Source organism: Phyllopteryx taeniolatus, chromosome 2, assembly GCF_024500385.1.
Source record: "Phyllopteryx taeniolatus isolate TA_2022b chromosome 2, UOR_Ptae_1.2, whole genome shotgun sequence".
Taxonomy (NCBI): Eukaryota; Metazoa; Chordata; class Actinopteri; order Syngnathiformes; family Syngnathidae; genus Phyllopteryx; species Phyllopteryx taeniolatus.
Window position 1 is genome coordinate 7,002,418 of NC_084503.1, and position 20,000 is coordinate 7,022,417.

Genomic DNA, 20,000 nt, shown 5'->3' on the forward strand with positions numbered 1-20,000 from the left:
ACATGCACAACATGTCACATGTTGAACACACTGACGGCTGGCGAGCACGAGTGTGTACATGTCAGCATAAAGAATCCTTTACTATGAACTAGCATCAGTTGTTTTATTATACATCTATTTTATTGTATAGTGCTTGAGATTTTTTTTTTTTTGTACAAATGTTTGGTTATGCGTGTTTTGTGCTGGTTGTTGTTGTTGTTATTTGTTGGCTGACGTTAGGCCACAAAATTCAAAATGTTAAAATGTGTTCCTTCGATAAAAATGTGTTTCTAGAGTTGATGAAAATTAAATATAGAAATGTAAGCGCCTTACACTTTCAAAATAACAGTCACTTTTAGAAACGGTGTATATGCATAAACTGCCAGACAAATTTAAATAAAAAGTAATTTATAACATTCCTTTGACACATGATGGCATCTTGGAAATGTAAACGATTGTCGACACAGCCAGCAGGGGGCGACGGGTGACAACGTGGCCGTATTCAAGTGCTGTCGCAATTCCTTCGGAAGGACGGACGGCAAGGGCTAAGGGCTAAGGGCTAGAATTGGAATTAGCCCAACAGTGCGTCTCCTGGCCGGCCAGGGAAAGCCTCAGAATCCCCCCGGGAGAGCTGGAAGAAGTGGCTGGGGAGAGGCACGTCTGGGCTTCCCTGCTTATGCTGCCGGCCCCCGCGACCCCACCTCGGATAAACGGAAGAAAATGGATGGATGGTCAATAAAGATAACTGCATTAGAGATGTGCAGCTCCATTGATCCATCAAAAAAATCTGCGATGCACTGAATCCGCAATAAAAAAAAAAAAAAAAAAAAAAAAAAGCGCGATACAGCGAGGGGTAACAGTACTTATCTTTTCCCATGTCACATTGAAATAAAAGTACTCTTTATCTCTCAAGTGCCAATCGTTGCTGCGGTTTAGTGACGCTAACATGCTAACCCTGCTAACAGTCTTGACGCTAAGCCGAGTTGCTAACGTCAGTCACGGTGTTCGTTTGCTTGTTGACAGGAAGAGGAAGTGTGGCTCGGGTGGGCGGCGATGTTACCTGCGTCCGGAGCTGAGCGCACGCCCTCTGTGACTGCTGCACTTGCGCCTCGAGCTCTCCCAGCAGGTGGCGCTGAACACAAATTTGCTCCTGCAGCAAAGCGTTTTGCACACGCAGCGAAGACGCGCAGTCGCCAGACTCCGCCTCCTCCGCAGCCTGAGGACCCCAGCGCACGACAAAAAAACGTGTTCTTCACGACTAACAGCAGCACCACCTATTGGTCACACACGTGCGCACGTTGTACCTGCAGCGGCGCCGATTCGTCGCGCAAGTGGACCACAAGGTCGTGCTCAGGAAGTCCCACTTCCACGGCCACGGCGCGGTCCAGTCGTCGCTGCAATGCGTCCACCTGAACAGTTTTGTCCAGCAGCTGCCTCTCTACGTCCGCCAGGTGGCGCTGCGTCTGCCGGCCGCGCTTCTCCCAGCCAATCAGCTCCCTCCGCAGAGCCTCCACCTCCTGGCGACACGCCAACTGTCAGTCACACCGCACCACCTCACTCGCCAGACGACCGAGTACAAAGTACTACTTCCTTACTGTACGTTAGTATTTTTTGCAAGTACTCTATATTGCTATATTATATAAAACGTATTAGCTCACCTGCCTTGACTCACATACGATTGAAGGTGACATCCACTTCTTAATCAATAGGGTTTCATAGGACATGGGTCCACCTTTTACAGCTATAACAACTTTAACTCTTCTGAAAAGGCTTTCCACAAGGTTTAGGAGTGTGTGTAGAGAGTTTTCTTCCAGAAGCGCATTTGTGAGGCCACACACGGATGTTGGACGAGAAGGCCTGGCTCTCCGTCTCAGTGTGAATTGTTCCCAAAGGTGTTCTATCGGGTTCAAGTCAGTCAAGTTGATCCATACCAAATTCTCATCTGTGTCTTAATGTACCTTGCTTTGTGCACTGGTGCACGGTCATGTTTGAACAGGAAGGGGCCATCTCCAAACTGTTCCCACAGGTTGGGTGCAATGAATCGTCCAGAATCTCTTGGCATGCCTAATCCTTCAGAGTTCCTTTCACTGGAACTAATCCCTGGATCAGACTACAAGACAAATTTGGTCTTTCACGATTGCACTATGGCAGACTACTGCCATTTCGCCGTATTTTGGGCAGACAGTGGCAACACTACACAACATTTATTACAAGAGCACCGTATCCCGTTTTTTACTATCACTGGGCTTTATCCTGTCAAATCAAAACACTGCCGGAGAGGCAGAACCAGAAAATGTGTCACCGGTCGACGCAACCGGATACACTCATTACCATGGCGACAACAACAACCATGCGTCGCGCCAATGTATTGTTTGTGTGTGTGTGGCGGGGGACAAAATTAGCAAAAACGTGTGGTGGTCGTCACTGCTGCTCGGGAGAGGACGTTCATTCAAGGGCTGCTTGAGGAATGTCCGCGTAAATATGATACGGCTCGCAAGCAGGCAACAAAATGTTGTAGAGCCTAGCAAGTTGGTGCTAACACTAACATTTGCACGTAAACATGCTGGCGTTCTGTCGAATCACGCTCTAAAGCTTCAATAAACATTGGTTTGTGCGTGTGAATAAATGTTGACAAGATCGTGCAAGTATGTTGACAACAGCAACCACGGGAGGCGAAGCACCGCTCACAATACGCTATCCTATTGGTCGGAGAGTTGCCGTTGATATGTCACACTACACAGAAAATATGCTAAAATCACACATGCTAGACTTTCTTTATGGCATTGTAGGGCCAAATTGTTGGTCATGGATTATGTCACAAAATATGTCGGACCTGATATGAGAAATCGGCTGCGATAGTTAATCGGGCCAATATCGGGTCTAAAATCCTGTAGTCTGATCTTGTCATATTTGGGACAATTCCATGCGCCCAACTTTGTGGAAACACTTCTTCCATTTCTAATGTGGCTGTGCACCAGTGCACATAGCAAGGTTCATAAAGACACGGTTGAGAAAGTTTGATGTGGATCAACTTGTCCTGACCTCAACCCGATAGAACACCTTTGGGATGAATTCGAGCGGGAACAGAGAGACAGGCCTGGTCGTCCAACATCAGTGTGTGACCTCACAAATGCGCTTCTGGAAAAATGATCAAAAATTCCCACGAACACACTCCTAAACCTTGTGGACGGCTTTCCCAGAAGAGTTGAAGCTGTTCCGGCTACAAAGGGTGGACGGACATCATACTGAACCGTATGACTGAGGAATGGGATGTCACTTAAATTCACATCTGAGTCAAGGCAGGCGAGCCAATACTTTTGGCATCAAAGTGCATCTCTACTTTACTTGAATATTTATTTTTCTGAACACTTTTTTCTTGAGCTCACAACTAGCGATGCACCGAAATGAAAATTCTTGGCCGAAACCGAAAATGAGGAAACCAAGGCCAACAAACTGAAAATTGAAACCCCGAAAGAAATGACTAAGCCAATGATGAGTAAAATGGGATTTATATAGAAATTCACAATTTGTCTGAATTTAAAATGTACATTACCACGGGACATTTATTGCAGTACATTATGTAATATCCGGGCGGCTGTGGCTCAGTAGGTAGAGCGGGTCATCCAGTGACCGAAGGGTGCCTGGTTTGAATCCCGGCACATATCGAAGTGTCCTTGGGCAAGACACTGGAAGACACTGGGTGCCTAGCAGCACCTTGCATGGCAGATGCCGCCCATTGGTGTATGAATGTAAGGCTTTGTAAAGTGCTTTGGGCACTGCGATATCTAAGCGCAGTCCATTTACCATAGGGAAAAAATAATTCTGCATATTTGACTTTGATTTTTAGGCTGATTAAAACTAAAATTGGCATGCTGATTCCAAAATTGCAGTCAGTTTTTTTCCAAGCAGGTCAAGTTTTTACCTTCCAGATAAGCAAAAATCCAATGATTAGCTGTAGTCAGACTTGCCAGCTGATTAAGATCGGACTACCTACAGCTACGTGGCAACTTGTTTGTGCAGTCACAATTGAGGCAGTGTGGTGAGAGGTGTGTGCAGCTCCCAATAGGTCCCTACTATCAATATCTGCAAACAGAAAGCTAGCATAGTAGGAATTGAGAGGATTTGTGCCATATCCTTTGTAAAACATCCATCCATCCATTTTCTGTACGGCCTTTCCTCACTAGGGTCGCGGGCGTGCTGGAGCCGATCCCAGCTGACTCTGGCCAAGAGACGGGGTACACCCTGAACTGGTCGCCAGCCAATCGCAGGGCACATATAAACAAACAACCATTTGCACTCACATTCACACCTACGGGCAATTTAGAGTCTTCAATCAACCTACCATGCATGTTTTTGGGATGTGGGAGGAAACCGGAGTACCCGGAGAAAACCCACACAGGCAGTCCTCAGAACTGTGAGGCATTTGTGCTATCCAGTCGCCCACCGTGCCGCCCTTTGTAAAACATAAATAAACATTGCAGTCATGCCTGTTTCTTTCATATTTCATTGTATGTCAATATTTTAAGTTTTATAAAACAAGCATATATCTGTATAGTATTTTCATATTTTTTAAGAAAACAGGGATCTATAGTTCAAAAACTTGACGTGATAGAGAAAAACTGAGATCAGTATTTGATTCCGCATCAAAAAATTTGTTAAAAACAGCTGTCAGACCTAACTCAACAAAAACTGTTCCCCCCAGTGTTATAGCTTCAATGTACTTGTACAAATGTCTTCTCTTGCAGGCTATTGTTATATTTCCTTTCTCCACAATTGATGCTGAAACGATGCAAATTCAATGTCCTCAATGTGGAGGAGCAGCAGCTCTACTCTGAGCCCCTCCTGGATGAGCGAGCTTCTCACCCTCTCTCTAAGGGAGAGCCCGGACACCCTGCGGAGGAAACTCATTTTGGCCGCTTGGATACGGGATCTCGTTCTTTCGGTCACGACCCACAGCTCGTGACCATAGGTGAGGGTAGGAACGTAGATCGACCGGTAAATCGAGAGCTTCGCCTTTCGGCTTAGCTCCTTCTTTACTACAACGGATCGATACAAAGTCTGCATCACTGCAGACGCCGCACCGACCCGCCTGTTGATCTCCCGTTCCATTCTTCCCTCGTGAATAAGACCCCAAGATATTTGAACTCCTCCACTTGGGGCAGGATCTCATCCCCGACCCGGAGAGGGCACTCCACCCTTTTCCGACTGAGGACCATGGTCTCAGATTTGGAGGTGCCGATTCTCATCCCAGCCGCTTCACACTGCCGCGAACCGCTCCAGTGAGAGTTGGAGATCACGTCTTGATGAAGCCAACAGAACCACATCATCTGCAAAAAGCAGAGATACAATACTGAGGCCACCAAACCGGACCCCCTCTACGCCTCGGCTGCGCCTGAAATTCTGTCCATAAAAGTTATGAACAGAATTGGTCACAAAGGTCAGCCTTGGCTGAGTCCAACCCTCACCGGAAACGAGTCAGACTTCCTGCCGGCAATGCGGACCAAACTCTGACACTGGTCGTACAGGGACCGGACAGCCCATATCAGGGGGTTCGGCACCTCATATTCCTGAAGCACCCCCAACAGGACTCCCCGAGGGACACGGTGTAATGCCTTCTCCAAGTCCACAAAACACATGTAGACTGGTTGGGCGAACTGCCATGCACCCTCGAGGACCCTGCTGAGGGTGTAGAACTGGTCCACAGTTCCACCCCCAGGACGAAAACCACACTGCTCCTCCTGAATCTGAGATTCAACTTAGGAAGGGTGAGGAACGTGATCCCCCTGTAGTTGGAACACACCCTCCGGTCCCCCTTTTTAGAAAGGGGAACCACCACCCCAGACTGCCAATCCAGAGGCACTGTCGCCAATGTTCACGTGATGTTGCAGAGGCGTGTCAACCAGGACAGCCCCACAACATCCAGAGCCTTTAGGAACTCCGGGCGAATCTCATCCACCCCCGGGGGCCTTGCCACCGAGGAGCTTTTTAACCACCTCGGTGACCTCAACCCCAGAGATAGGAGGGCCCCCGTCAGAGACCCCAGACTCTGCTTCCTCATGGGAAGGCGTGTCGGTGGTATTGAGGAGGTCTTCGAAGTATTCTCCCCACCAACTCACAACGTCCCGAGTCGAGGTCAGCAGCGCCCCAGCCCCACTATACACAGTGTTGATGGTGCACTGCTTCCCCCTCCTGAGAGGCCGTATGGTGGACCAGAATTTCCTCAAAGCCGCCCGGAAGTCATTTTCCATGGCCTCCCCGAACTCCTCCCATGCCCGGGTTTTTGCTTCAGCGACCACCAAAGCTGCATTCTGCTTGGCCAGCCGGTACCCATCAGCTGCCTCAGGAGTCCCACAGGCTAAAAAAGCCCGATAGGACTCTTTCTTCAGCTTGACGGCATCCCTCACCGTTGGTGTCCACCACGACAGGCACCGACCACCTTATGGCCACAGCTCCGGTCGGCCGCCTCAGCAATGGAGGCGCGGAACAGGGTCCGCTCGGACTCGATGTCCCCCGCCTCCCCCAGAAAGTGAGATGGCAGCAATATAAGGTATATAATACCCCCTTGAACAAAGCAGTTTTTGAAAACTCGGGCAAGCTGCCATTTTTGTTTATTTCCTGAAAAGTTGTCGTTTTGGAGGTGAGGGGATTCTACCAGACATCTCCGATATATAAAATATGAGCTAATGCTGCCATTTCATAGTACAGGACATTTCATTTTCCGCAGCGGCCATGCAGCGAATTCTGCCGCTGAAGTCACGCCGAAACGTGGGGGCGTGTCTATTTTGCCGATGAAAAAGGGGGCGTTAGTTCTTTACCAATTGCTCCAAAATGGATTGAGATGATCGGAAATGACTGCCAGTTTCATTTTCTTGAGCAAAAAATAAATAAAATCAACTTGTTAGAGCGATATGGACCATTAATACTACATATCTCCTTGAATAACGTTCAACGTGGCTGTGCCATTTTTTTTTTTTTTTAACACTGGCTGCAGTTTTTGCTCACGTCATCACAATATCCTATTTCGGCTGTTTTATTTCAGTGACAAAAGTCTTTTGGCTGAAATCCGAAAATGCAGTTTTGGGCGGCCAGCCCAAAATTCGGTGCATCACTACTCGCAACATGAGATATGCCTACTTTTTACTACTTCCTTTGTCAAAACAGTCGTTACTTTTTTTCAGTCGTTAGCCTGAGCTAAATTCAAATTCTTTGTGATTCATTCACCGACATTTTACCTCAGAGTTTGCACTTCTTCTGTCTCACTTGAAATCAAGTGAAGGAGTTAAATCAGTACTTCTACATTTTAGTCGTTTTTGACACCAGTATGTGTAATTTTGCCCCTCTGGCAGACGGACAAATACAGTTGAGCCAGGCTAGTTGCGGGGAATAGGGAAGGGGCCGGACTGCAAATAGTGACAATCTGTGAATAACATTTGGTCCATTATAATTGGTGAAAAAAAAAACAAAAAAAAAACTTTAAATTCATCAAACCATAAACCCTATGGACTAAGAACTTAAGTTACATACATGTGTGTATGTATATAAAATGTTTTTTTAACCAATAAAAAAAACCTGTTAAATAAGCTTGGATATACCGCCAATGTTTTTGGTGTTGGTTTCCCCCCCAAAAATGTTTTTTTTTTTTTTTTTCAATCCACCAATAGGTGAATCCACCCTTAGCATTCTATCGAAGCGCGAATACGCGGGGCTTCACTACGGAGACGGCTGACCTGAGTGCAGCCGCAGGCGCCCTCAGAGGCCCAGCTGGAGGTCAGCTGTCGTTTCAGACTCTTGTTCTCCGCCTCCAGAAGCGCCAGATGCTTCTCCAAGTCCGTCGCCCCCTGCAGGAGTAACACCCTCATGACCACTGCGTGTTTCTCGCAGGTGTGCTTGTGCTCGCCACACACACACACACACACACACACACACCGCTCTGACCAACTTTGATTCTTTGGCTTTTTGCATTTCATTTTCCCACCACGAGCATCAACTTCCAGACAACAATTATTTCTTCCTTACAGACAAGGTGAAAATAAGCCCAACATCATAAAGCGCATGCTGGTCAACACAGGCCAAATATTTGTGGCTCGGAAGCACATACCTCAGGTCAAAAATACAAATGTGGCGTATGCGGGTGCCTTGACACACGAGTTTAATTCTTTCGGTGATCACGCTGGTAACTCAAAACACATGTCTCTTAAATGAAATGAAGCGCTCTTCATCCGTCCCAACCTCCCTGAAATCACAACAAAATACTCTGTAATATTGTTTGAGCATCGTCACGGCAATGTACGCGTGCTCGATAGTATTAGCGCAAATGTTACACTGCATTATAAATAAGTCTTCAAACAAGACTCGGAGCAGCCCGGAGTGTTTTATACTTTTATGATACTCTGAATGATACAATTACTTTGTCGCTCTTCAGAATGAAACGATTATGCGTTGCAACAGATTACTCTTGGGGGGAGAGCTACAGCATTATTGAAGGGATCAACTTCAAAGACGTGCGTTGCGTAAAGTAATGCAGTCAAGTATAGATATGTCAAAATATATGTTTAAAATATCTCGGTTTGCCTGGGAACGCCTCGAGATCCCCTCGGAAGAGCTGTAGGAAGTGGCTAGGGAGAGGGAAGTCTGGGCTTCCCTGCTAAAAAAGGTACTGCCCCCGTGACCCGACCTCGGATAAGCGGAAGAAAATGGATGGATAGATGGATGTTTAAAATCACAGATTGATTAAAAACAAATGAATAGTGTTCGGAATGCGCTAATGACTATACAAGATAACTGGGCGTGAAAATACATTATTGTACTTTCATGTCTGGACTGTGACTTACTCAATACTCCAGTGTATTTAAATACTGGTAAACTTCAAACAAATAATTCAGTATACTTTTGTACATACTTTCTTTTCTGCTGAAGCAGTTATAAACTTTCCAAACAATACAAAAAGGGGAAAAGAGAAATGTGTGCTGCTTTTCACGTCACAATGTTATTGTTTCACATTGTAATGTATATCGTAGGGTTCAACAAAATAGGAATATTGTGCAGCCGTAGCGTATTTCAATTTTCAAAAGAAAATAGCACTTTATGATATTTTACTTTATGGAAACACACACACAACAAAAGATCAACAAAGCGGCAGGCCCAGACCTTTTGTCCCCATCCTGCCTCAAAGTCTGCGCAGACCAGCTCGCTCCAGTCTTCAGACAGATCTTCCATAGATCTCCGGAACCGTGCGAGGTACCATCCTGTTTCAAACGCTCCACCATCATCCCAATCCCCAAGAAACCTGCAATCTCAGGTCTGAATGACTACAGGCATGTCGCCCTGACATCTGTGGTCATGAAGTCCTTCGAACGCCTCGTGCTGGACCACCTCAAGAACCTCACAGGTCCCCTGCTGCACCCCCTGCAGTTTCCCTACCAAGCAAACAGGTCTGTGGATGACGCAGTCAACATGGGACTGCACTTCATCCTAGAACACCTTGATGGCGCAGGGACCTGCGCGAGGATCAGGTGTCCTCTCTCCGCTGCTCTTATCTCTCTACACCAACGACTGCACCTCAACACACCCGGCTGTCAAACTCCCGAAGTTTGGAGACGACACCACAGTCATCGACCTCATCAAAGACGGTGACAAGTCGACAGGAAGCGGAGCGGCTGGAGCTGCGGTGCGGCCGACGCAACCTGGAGCTGAACACGCTCAAGACTGTAGAGATGATCGTGGACTTCAGGAGGTATCCTTCGCCACAGCTGCCCCTCATGTTGTCCAACTGCCCCGTGTCAACCGTCGAGACCTTCAAGTTCCTGGGAATTACAGACTCTTGGGACCTGAAGTGGTAGCTCAACATCAACTCCGTCCTCAAAAAGACCCAGCAGAGGATGTTCTTCCTGCGGCTTCTGAGGAAGCACGGCCTGCCACCGGAGCGGTCGAGGCAGTTCTACACAGCGGTCATGGACTCAGTCCTGTGTTTGTCCTGTCACAGTCTGGTTTGGTGCTGCTACAAAAAAGGACAAACTCCGACTGCAACGAATAATCATGAATGCCGGAAGAATCGTCGGTGCCCCCCTACCCACCCTTGAGGACATGCACGCTGACAGAACTAAGACAAGAGCATGCAAAATCCTCATGGCCCCTCCACAACCTGGTCACCACCTACTTCCAGCTCCTAACCCTCAGATAGGCGTTATCGAACAATGTAAACCAAAACTAGTAGAGATTCCAACAGCTTCTTCCCTCTTGCCATTAACTTGTTAAACAGTTAACTTATAATTCCATTGTAACATGTTGCCAATTTTGTCTTGAGATTGTCTGTGGGGCCAATTATACATTACTCGTGCACTCACTGTGGTCGTCTCGCCACCCTGCACGACTTGCATATCTGTTGTTGGCCAATACTGGCCACTCATGTGCTTGAGAAGTATCTGCACCATTTGCACAATTGACATAGTCCCAGGTTATCGCACTACTAGTCACTTTCAACTGCTTGAATTTCTTGAAGTCTGCACCATTTGCACAATGTACCAGACTATTGCTCCATTAGTCATTTCAAACTGCTCTAAATTGCTAGAGGACTCTGCATCATTTGCACAATTGTCAAAAAAAAAAAAAAAAAAAAAAACGTTAAAGTATCGGCATTACCACATTACTGGTAATCTTTCATTGATCAGTGACTCTCCGTACTGTGTTTTTATGTTTTTATGTCTCAAAAGTATTTTCTGTCATTGATTTTTCTGAGCAGCCTCTGCAATGTTTTCATTTCAAATGGGGACATTTCATTTGAAGAGAGGGAAGTATGGAAGATGATTTATTTTTGTATTGATGTCTGTAATTGTATGGAGTGGACCTATTTATTATTTCATTTTTTGGGACTATAGTAGTAATTGATTAATCTGTCGATTATTTATGAATCAGATTAAATAGACATTTATTAATTTCCGTCCCTTGATTGAAAAGCTGGACATTATTTCAAATTGACAGTATAGAAAATATGGAAACATAAATTGATTATGTTTCAGTTCCTGGTTTGGTCAGCAACATTTGTCAGAAAATCAGCAAAAATGTTTATGATTGTTTTCAAAAAGTAAAAGCAGATGTTTGCAAAGGTCTTATTTTGGGGGGGAAAATCGGAGAATTACTGTTGAGAGGCCCAAAATCAAAGGATTTGAACAATATGAAGTTAAACAAGGACTCAACCATTCAGTGATTATCAAACTAGTTGGTCAATTTGATAATTGATCAGTTGTCGCTTAATCGTTGCATCTCTGGACTATAACAGTCATAGAAAGGTATCGGCGGAGGCATATGTTGTGATGAGGCCAAGTGTACCGGGGAGTCGGAATGGTTATTCCCTCTCCACGTGATGTCCTTTCAGCCACTACCTTCGACTTTAGATCACACTCATGACGCCACCAAAGAGTGTCACTGTTACCATATGCTCAAATTCTGTGAATTTGAGCATATTGTAACACGACTCAGCCGGGACGCGAACAGGCCTATCCCGGCGGGGCGCCGGGTCGCTCCGCAGCGATCCGCCGCCTCTCGTCCCATCGATTGAAAAGGGACACTCGGGCAGGCGTAGTGGCTACACCGTAGCCGCGAGAGGGACTCGGGTGTTTCTAAGCAATGTGTCCTGCAATTCCATTGGTTCTATTTTTTTTTCCTTTTTAAACAGGCGATTAACATGCGCTCCTCAGTCACAGCCGGCGTTTTGTCCGTATTACTTGCGTAACATTTCCGTCAGGTGGGCCAGTTAGCCATTCATCAGTTTATCTCTCGTGACGGTGCTCACATAGTCACAAGGGTTAGGCGTCCGGTCGGGTGCGTATGTGCTCTAATGAGGAGGAAGTGGCGCATCGGAGCAGCCCGGCTAAGCGACGTGGCTCCGTATCGCCGACCGGAAAACTCCATTTGAAGCACAATGGCTCATCATTTTATGCCGAGACAAGTCCAACCCCACGATAGAGGCACTTTTAATATCACGATATCGCCAATATTGCGACATCCCTACTTATAACAGCGCAACATAGATGCTATTCATTAGCCCACGTATGGCTTCTCACATTATGTGTTAGCATTAAGCTAGCAGACTTTCCTAAGGCTCTTTTTTGAAGAATATTTCCCGATGTTATCTGCCAAACTGCTGATTTTGTTGTCAAGTGAGTTGAGTAGACTGCCACCATTCCGCGCTCGTATCTCAAGTTTGCGCTCCCATGTCAAAGCAAATAAAATCGTCAAAAAAGTGAACACGTCACGGGCGCGCTCATTCACGAGCTGCTGACGGCCACAACTCACTCCGGGGTTACACGACACGCAAACTGGTTTACGGGTCAGCGACTCTCATTGACTAGCTCCCACGTCACTTACCAGGCCAGGCCCCGCCTTTTAAAGCCACACACATTCAAAGTCACACATACTGCAGCTTAGAACAGGAGGATGGCAACCCCATGTGCACCGTACGTGCAAATTTTGTATCGGTATTATGTGTAAAGTGTTGAAATATAGATTAATATTACAACGTGCAATGCACAATGAATCGAATTTTAATCGTGATCGCGATTTCGGATGCCATGATTAAATGACCCTGATTTTTTTTAGCATTGCTGCAAATGAAGCACTTTTCACCGCAACCTAGTCAGCCAGCCACCAGGGGGCGAACGCACAGTTAAGGCTACATTAGGGGGCGGCACCGCGCTCCGTGGCCAACTTCAAAATAAACGTTTAAAATGCTATTGATGACCGATGTAGTAAAATATGAAGCTTTTATTCTGAAGTTGGCCCTGTCTGCACGTCGGCGGAGAGGCGACGTGTCGCGGTAAGACACGATTAACAGTCGTCGTAGCGTCTGCATTCGACTTTTCGACTGGCTTGACCGCAGTGAATCGAGAGGGAACTCACAACTGTCGAGTTCTTCGCAGTCTGTGACCATGCACGACTGACCAACGGTCAAAGAGAAAAAAGGAGACGTACCCGTCCGTCCTTGGCAATTCACGATATTTGCAACGGGCATTTTCAAATGAAAATTCGGCGCTTGCAGCCGCATGTTTTTGCCTTCCATGCATTAACCACATTTGCTTCCATGAGGTTGCAACTCGCGATTGCATTTTGTTGTTTATTTTTTTTATTATTATCGATCATTTATTCTTTTTTAAAAGAGTCATTTGTCATTGAAAACTGTTACATATTGTTTGTTAAAAAGTAGTGCGGTAAAAATAAAGATGTTTCCTTAACATGAGGAATAATCATGATTACAATATTGATCAAAATAATTGCGGTTATTATTTTGGCCATAATCGTACAACCCTAATGAATATTAAAATAAATATATGGTGGCAAATTTTTGTTTGTAGCGCGGGGGTCCGCAACGCATCCCCCGCGACAAACGAGGGATGACTGCCAACTCAAATCAATCCGTGAACGACACAAAGCGTTGGACTCGACTCACCAGTCCTGAACGAAGTCTCTCCACTTCCTGCGTTTGCTCCACAAGCTTCTTCTCCAGTTCCTCCACCTGCACGCACACATCATTCACTTCACAAACACACTGTCTGTGTGTCTGTGTGTGTGTGTGTCTGTTAAAGTTTCTCCTTGCAGCGTTGGACACGAACTCGCCGACTCGCTCAGGTGAGCCAGACGAAGGGGCTGTGAGCGTGTGATTGGCTGACGTACCTGCGAGTGCAATCGCCTGCTCAGCTGCTCCTTGTCCACACCACCTGACACGCACACACACAAACACGCACAAGCGTAACATCTCATCAATACTGTGTGTGTATACAGGGGTGTCGAATTGGGGGGGAGGAAAGGGGAGAACTGACCCAGGGCCCTGAGCATTCGGGGGTCCTTGTCTGTCCAGCAGGGGCACCAACCCCCTGTCGGCAAAGAATGTTTGAAGGGGCCCCTGTGCGTGTGTGCGTGTACGTGCAATAGATGTATAGACACAGTATATCAGGAATTTTAGTGGCCTAACTATCAAGGTCCAGGATATGAAAATCCCTATCTAGAGAGGAGGGAGCATTGACGGAGACTTTTTAGCGCACAAGCCGAACTCACCAGACGCCGCCACGCGTTCCTCTCTCGGCCGCCCCCCCGCGGTGGCGTGTTGTTGCCGTAACAGACGCTGGCGCGCGGCATCTTCTTCGTCCAGGCGAGCCTGAAGGTGGCGCACTTTGTCCTGGAGTGTCTGAACGCAGACAAACGTGGAGTGGAAAGGCCATCACACGAGTTGACGAATGATGTGATGTGCTAACCGGTCACCCACCGTGCCACCTTTGAATTCATTTCACTGTTTCAATTCATTACAAATTTCTAAACTTGGCCCATCCATCCATCCATTTTCTGTTCCGCTTATCCCCACAAGGGTCGCGGGTGCGCTGGAGCCTATCCCAGCTATCTTTGGGCGAAAGGCAGGGTACACCCTGAACTGGTCGCCAGCCAATCGCAGTGCACATATAAGCAAACAACCAGTCGCACTCACATTCACACCTAGGGGCAATTTAGAGTCTTCAATCAACTGAGCATGCAAGATTTTTTGGGATGTGAGAGGAAACCCACGCAGGCACAGTGAGAACACGCAAACCCCACATAGGCGGGGCTGGGATTTGAACCACCGTGCCCCCTCGGAACTTGGTCATGGAAAAAATTTTACTCATAATAATAACATTTTGAATCAACGCTTACAAAACAAATGTTTTGTTTCAATGGGGTGCCAAATGTACGGTCTGTGGACCAGACACAACCCGTGCAAAAAGAGAACATTAACTGCAATTTTTCAATCAAAGTAATTGTTGTTGCTAATTTTATCCACTGGAGGGCGCAGTGACAACAACTTAAATGACACGAAATTGGAAACTACTCTGGATTTGATGCCTGATATTGATGAAGGCAAACATGTACTGTTGATGAAAAATGTTAACCGTTCAATGCCGCTCTAAATGCTCCGTGAGCTCCAACTTCAAATAAAATTGGATTACTCTGTGAGTATATTTGTCACCGGGGCGGCGGGGAGTGAGGGTGCACCCAGCGTCACCCCCAGAGTGCCGCGCTGTGCGGTAGCACTCTTCGCACATGCCAATTTCCGCCACTAATCGGACGCCTCATTCCGCAGAGATTATCGAGACGGCTCAGGGATGCATGTGATCGGCTGCAGCAGCTAACTGGACACATGCGTGCGCGGTAAGTCAAAATGCTGGCGGTTGTGAACAACAGAAGTAAATGCAGCTTTGCAGCTCTTGTCAGATTAAAGTACATAGTATGTAATTTTTTTTCCTTTAGTTTCGAATGCGAAAATTATGATACGGGATTAGTTATTATTATTATTTTTTTTAGACAAAATCACAAGTTAAGTTACACTATCAGTCGCACACTCCTGGGGCCTCATGTACAAAGACTTGCGTGGAATTCCTCCTAAAACATGGCGTACGCTCAAATCCAGAAAACGTCGTACGCGCAAAAATATTCCGATGTATGAAACTCTGCGTACTCATGAATCCAAGCACATTTCCTTCGTACGTTCCAATCAACGTGGAAATGAGCGCACGTGTTGGAGGAGCCGACTCCTCCCTGTCCACGCCCATATTTGAATATGAAATATGAAAAATATTTTTTCGGAATGTGAAGTTGCTCAATGAAGTGGAGGTGTGCAAGAAAATCCTCTTTGGCACGCTGTCCTACGGCGTTAACAACACGCGAAAGAGGAGCCAATGGGACAGCGCGCGTGCGGCTGTCCACGCTGCGGAGACAGAATAGCGCGCACACGCCGAACTAAAAAAAAGGAGTGGTCAGACATTAAGGTGGATGTGAAGCGGAAGACGGCTGCCCACCGCCAAAGTGTGGCCAAAAAAATGGCAAATATCAGCGCTTCATTAAATACAGTGGTTAACAAATGAAATCTCAGTCCTTGCCTCAATTGCAGTGTTGAAATCAAATGTTGCCGGGCATGAATTGTTCATCAGTGCTATTTATTCATGTGTCTCTGGTGTGCAGATTGAGGAGAACAGTTTCCCAGCATCACCTCGAAGTGTCGCCAAAGCGCCGACAGCTGCGGAAACGTGCGTACGCCAGCCATGCAGTCGGCATTTCCACCGTCACGTCACTCTTGATACATCTGAACTTTGCCGTGAAAAAGAACGGACGCCACGTTTTTGTGTGTACGCACCTTTTGTACATGAGGCCCCTGGACTCCTAAACCTAACCACACCTCAAAGCATTTTGTGTCGCCCTCTGTTGGTTGCACTGACATAACGCAACATTAAATGTGCAAAGTCATCACAAAATCAACACAAAGATGAAGGACTACAGGACACAACAAGCGCTGAAACTAGGAAGCAGAAGAAGAAAAAAGAAGGAGCAGAAGAAGAGGCAGAAGTAGAAGAAACAGAAGTAGAAAAAAACTGAAGAAGAAGAAGCAGAAGCAGCAGAAGAAAAAAGAAGACAAAGAAGCCGCAGAAGAAGAAGCAGAAGAAAAAGAAGCTCAGACCAAGACCATGAGGTACCAGGACCACATCAGTCCAGGTCCACAAAAGTCTATGACTAAGCGGGGTTGTGAGACATAAAAATTATTTTATGATTTACCTGGATGAGCTGCTGCTGCTGCTGCTGCATGGGCACGTTTGATTGGCTCTGCTCGGCGCTCAGCAGGGGGCGCTGAGAGAAGGCGGGGCTTGGCAGCGACAGGAAGGAGGCCTCATCCTCACATTCACTCATCAGGAAGTCCACAGAGCTTGCTATGCACACGCGCACGCACACACACACACACACACACACACACACACACACACACAACTTGAGTGACATGTGGACACTTGTTGGCCACCTCAACTTTGACGAGAGTTAAACGTGTGTTGCGCTGTGGTGCGTGCAAGCGAGCAAGAGTTGAGCACTAAGAAGTGTGTTCTTAATCTCTAAGCTGATTGGCTCACTCTAATCAAGTTAACAACCAGGAAAAATTCCTTTTAACTGTAAGCAGCTCGATGTTGTTACCGTACACTCACACAGATTCACATACACGCGCATGCACACACTCACACACACACACACGCACACACATCATTTTCAGGCATCCACGCTAACAACACTAATGCTGAACATGTAGCGAGATCACGAGGTAACAAAAATGTTCTCCCTCTGCTAAGCACTAACTAAACCAACTGGCCCAAATGTAAACAAAGCTTCAGAACAAATGCACAAACACACACGCACCGTCCAATGAGAAGTCGTTCTTCCAGAGGTCCTGCAGACAGGGGGCGTGGCCGAGGTCCCACGTCTTTCTTGGTCCAAGCATGACCCTGGGACCACCCAGCACCCTCAAACACCTCTGCACCGCCTGCGGGGGGCGACGCAACACAACACCCGAACTTGCAGTGCTTGCTTACTTATGCACTCACATACTTGTACACTTACTTACAGTATAAACTTGTGCACTTGCACACATTATTATGCACTTACACACTTTTCTACTTCCATGCTTACTTAACGCTGGCGTCTGTGTCCAAACGTGGTCAATTTTGTATTTTTTCACAAATGGATACTATTGGTCAGTCCCTGCGTGGGTCTGTTATTTTTACAAATCATTGACCAGTCGAAAAGTGTTGCAAATGACTCACTCTCCTTGACGATGCATCGTTCATGGTTCAACAAATGTGCTGTTTTGCGGTTTCCTGAAAAGGGATGCTTTTGGAGATATAAGGATTTCATCCCACACCAGCCTTATGCACTTGATTTAAACAGTTCTTAGTCATCCAAACCATCCCACCTGTACCTCAACATCTCGTGAGATCCAAACCATTTCAACTGTTCTGACGATCTCACCAATCCACCGTGCCGCCTCACCAGAACCACACCATTTCAATTGTTGTGACAAGCCCACTAATGCAAACTATTCCATCAGATCAAAACCATTCCTTTTGCCCGACGATCCCACCTGATCCAAACCATTCCTCCTGATCAGACCCATCCCACCTGATACAAACGTCTTACCTAAATCTCCCCCAACCAGAAGGAGAGCGCACTGGCGCATTTTGGTTGGCACTTCTCCTCTTGAAAAGTTTTCTTTTTAGTCTATATGGTTTACCTTTACCAGGATCCATTGCAGTACGGTGGCCGAAGTTAGAACCCAGGCAAGTTTACACCTATCCCGGTGCATTAAATCCCAGGTGACTGGGACCTGTGCCTCCTTTTCTGAGCTAGCTAGCTGGCTGGCTGGCGCATCGGACGCCTACTTCCTCGGACAACGTCGGCTCGGTAGAAGGCTGTCGACTTCATCGACGCACCCGCTGCCTTCACCGAGGTGGCTGGCTGGAATGTCTGCAGATCCACCGGGGACTGTCTGCAGCTCCGGCACCCCGTCTCTGCGGTGTACCGCGGCATGGACACTGGCTCCCACACTTCATACTTAACCGCTTTTTGACAGTTTTTTTTTTTTATTTGCTGTTATTTTTTGGGTGTAACGCATCCTGAGCATCCTGAAAAGTGCTACAAACGTTTCATGTATTCTTCTTATTATAAAACAAAATCATTCCACCTGATTCAAAACCATTCCTACTGATGAGAAGCAGCTCACCTAATTCGAACCATCTGACTGATCCAAACCCTTCATACTTATCCAACCCGCTCCTACTAATCCGACCGGGACCCATTCCTGCAAATGGCCGATTGTGGCTATTTACCGGTGTTCCGGAGTGTCGGGCCGAGCAGCGTCGGCGCCTCGGAGCAGCTGCCGTGGATGAGCGTCCCCGGCCAGCCCGGCATGCTGCCACGCTCTGCACGAAAACACGCAGATGCTCGGCAGCAGATCCCTCCAAGTAATCTCCTTCATCACCTTGGCTGCAGACGGACCAGCGTGAAGATCACGTGATCTGACAGCTAGCAACGTACTGCCCGATGTAGCTCAGGATTAATCAGATCAAGTACAGAGTATGCTTTTGAAATATAAGCAATAGACTTTGTTACACGTACAAATTAAAAGTAGATGATGAAGAGGAGTTTACAATGTCACTCAAAGGCTCTGCAACAGGAGCCAGCCAACCCATAAGCCTCCACCACTTAAGACCACTAGTGTACCACTGGAGAAACGTCACTCAATGACTGAAATGTATGCCGGCAAGCATCACCGACACCAAAATCTACACCCATCCAACAATGGACTGGTTGTCCACCATGTAGTCAACATTAACTGACAATCTTAAGTCTTCAGTGAAGCTAAGCTTCCAGCGTGTTTTTGGAATATGTGATAAAAAGCCAAAATGCAAACGCCACACTGGAAGCCTGAGCCCAGATTCGAGGCCAGAACTGTGAGCCGGGTGTGCTGACCACTAGGCACCAAATAAAGCCAAACTTTGCTCCTAAACTTGTTTTTCCTGTAAAACAACAACACGGTCATTGTGACGGCAACATTCCTTTCATTCTTCAAGCTGCTGGGCCGGAACATAATCGCACACAATGTACACACACACACACACACACACACACACACACACACACACACACACACACACAGACGACGGGCAGTTAAGGGAGAAGGGAGACCGTCATCGTACGTGCCAAACGCATTGAACGGAAGAGAGTTGAGTTGATATTTGGATTTGTCATGGCTAGGCCTGGGCGAGTATATGATTGTGATTAATGATCGCGTTAGATTTTAGGTCGATGTACCTCATTCGTGGCCTAAAAGCACCCAGTACAGTTCAAAACGGTTGTAAATGCATATAAAAAAAGCTTGAAATATTTTAAAAGTTTTCAAGTTTCTCCAAACTTAACTGGGGTGATAATGGCATGCAGCTGGTAGGAGAAAATTGTTGCGGGGGCAAGTCGAAGGTCGCTTTCATGAGCCGCAAGGTTAGCAAATTCCCTTTTGCCACCTTCGTTTCGATTGGATGCCGTAGGGAAGGGCTTAACAAAAAACGACTGCATACTGTACCAAAATCAATCTAAAATGTTCAAGAGACGTTTACACGACGAGCGCTCAAGTATACAATGAACAGAGATGTGAATATGTAGTTAAGACACGTCCCTCTTGAGCTAATGCATTG

General features: G+C 46.7%; 1 protein-coding gene across 8 annotated transcripts in view; it reads right to left on the reverse strand.

Moving 5' to 3' along the window:
* kifc3 (kinesin family member C3) overlaps positions 1-20,000 on the reverse strand; it is a 39,633-nt gene that overhangs the window by 9,879 nt on the left and 9,754 nt on the right. For 3 of the 8 annotated variants that reach the window (XM_061757542.1, XM_061757550.1, XM_061757569.1), the window contains 8 exons: positions 17,173-17,296; positions 16,546-16,697; positions 14,026-14,155; positions 13,645-13,688; positions 13,421-13,531; positions 7,707-7,817; positions 1,284-1,511; positions 1,040-1,195 (listed from right to left, as the gene is read on the reverse strand). In XM_061757542.1, coding sequence (XP_061613526.1) covers positions 1,040-1,195; positions 1,284-1,511; positions 7,707-7,817; positions 13,421-13,531; positions 13,645-13,688; positions 14,026-14,155; positions 16,546-16,697; positions 17,173-17,296 — 1,056 coding nt within the window. Of the gene's footprint in view, positions 1-1,039; positions 1,196-1,283; positions 1,512-7,706; positions 7,818-13,420; positions 13,532-13,644; positions 13,689-13,790; positions 13,822-14,025; positions 14,156-16,545; positions 16,698-17,172; positions 17,297-18,638 lie in introns of those variants that run through there. The other 5 variants (XM_061757576.1, XM_061757540.1, XM_061757585.1 and 2 more) reach the window with 5 other exon arrangements.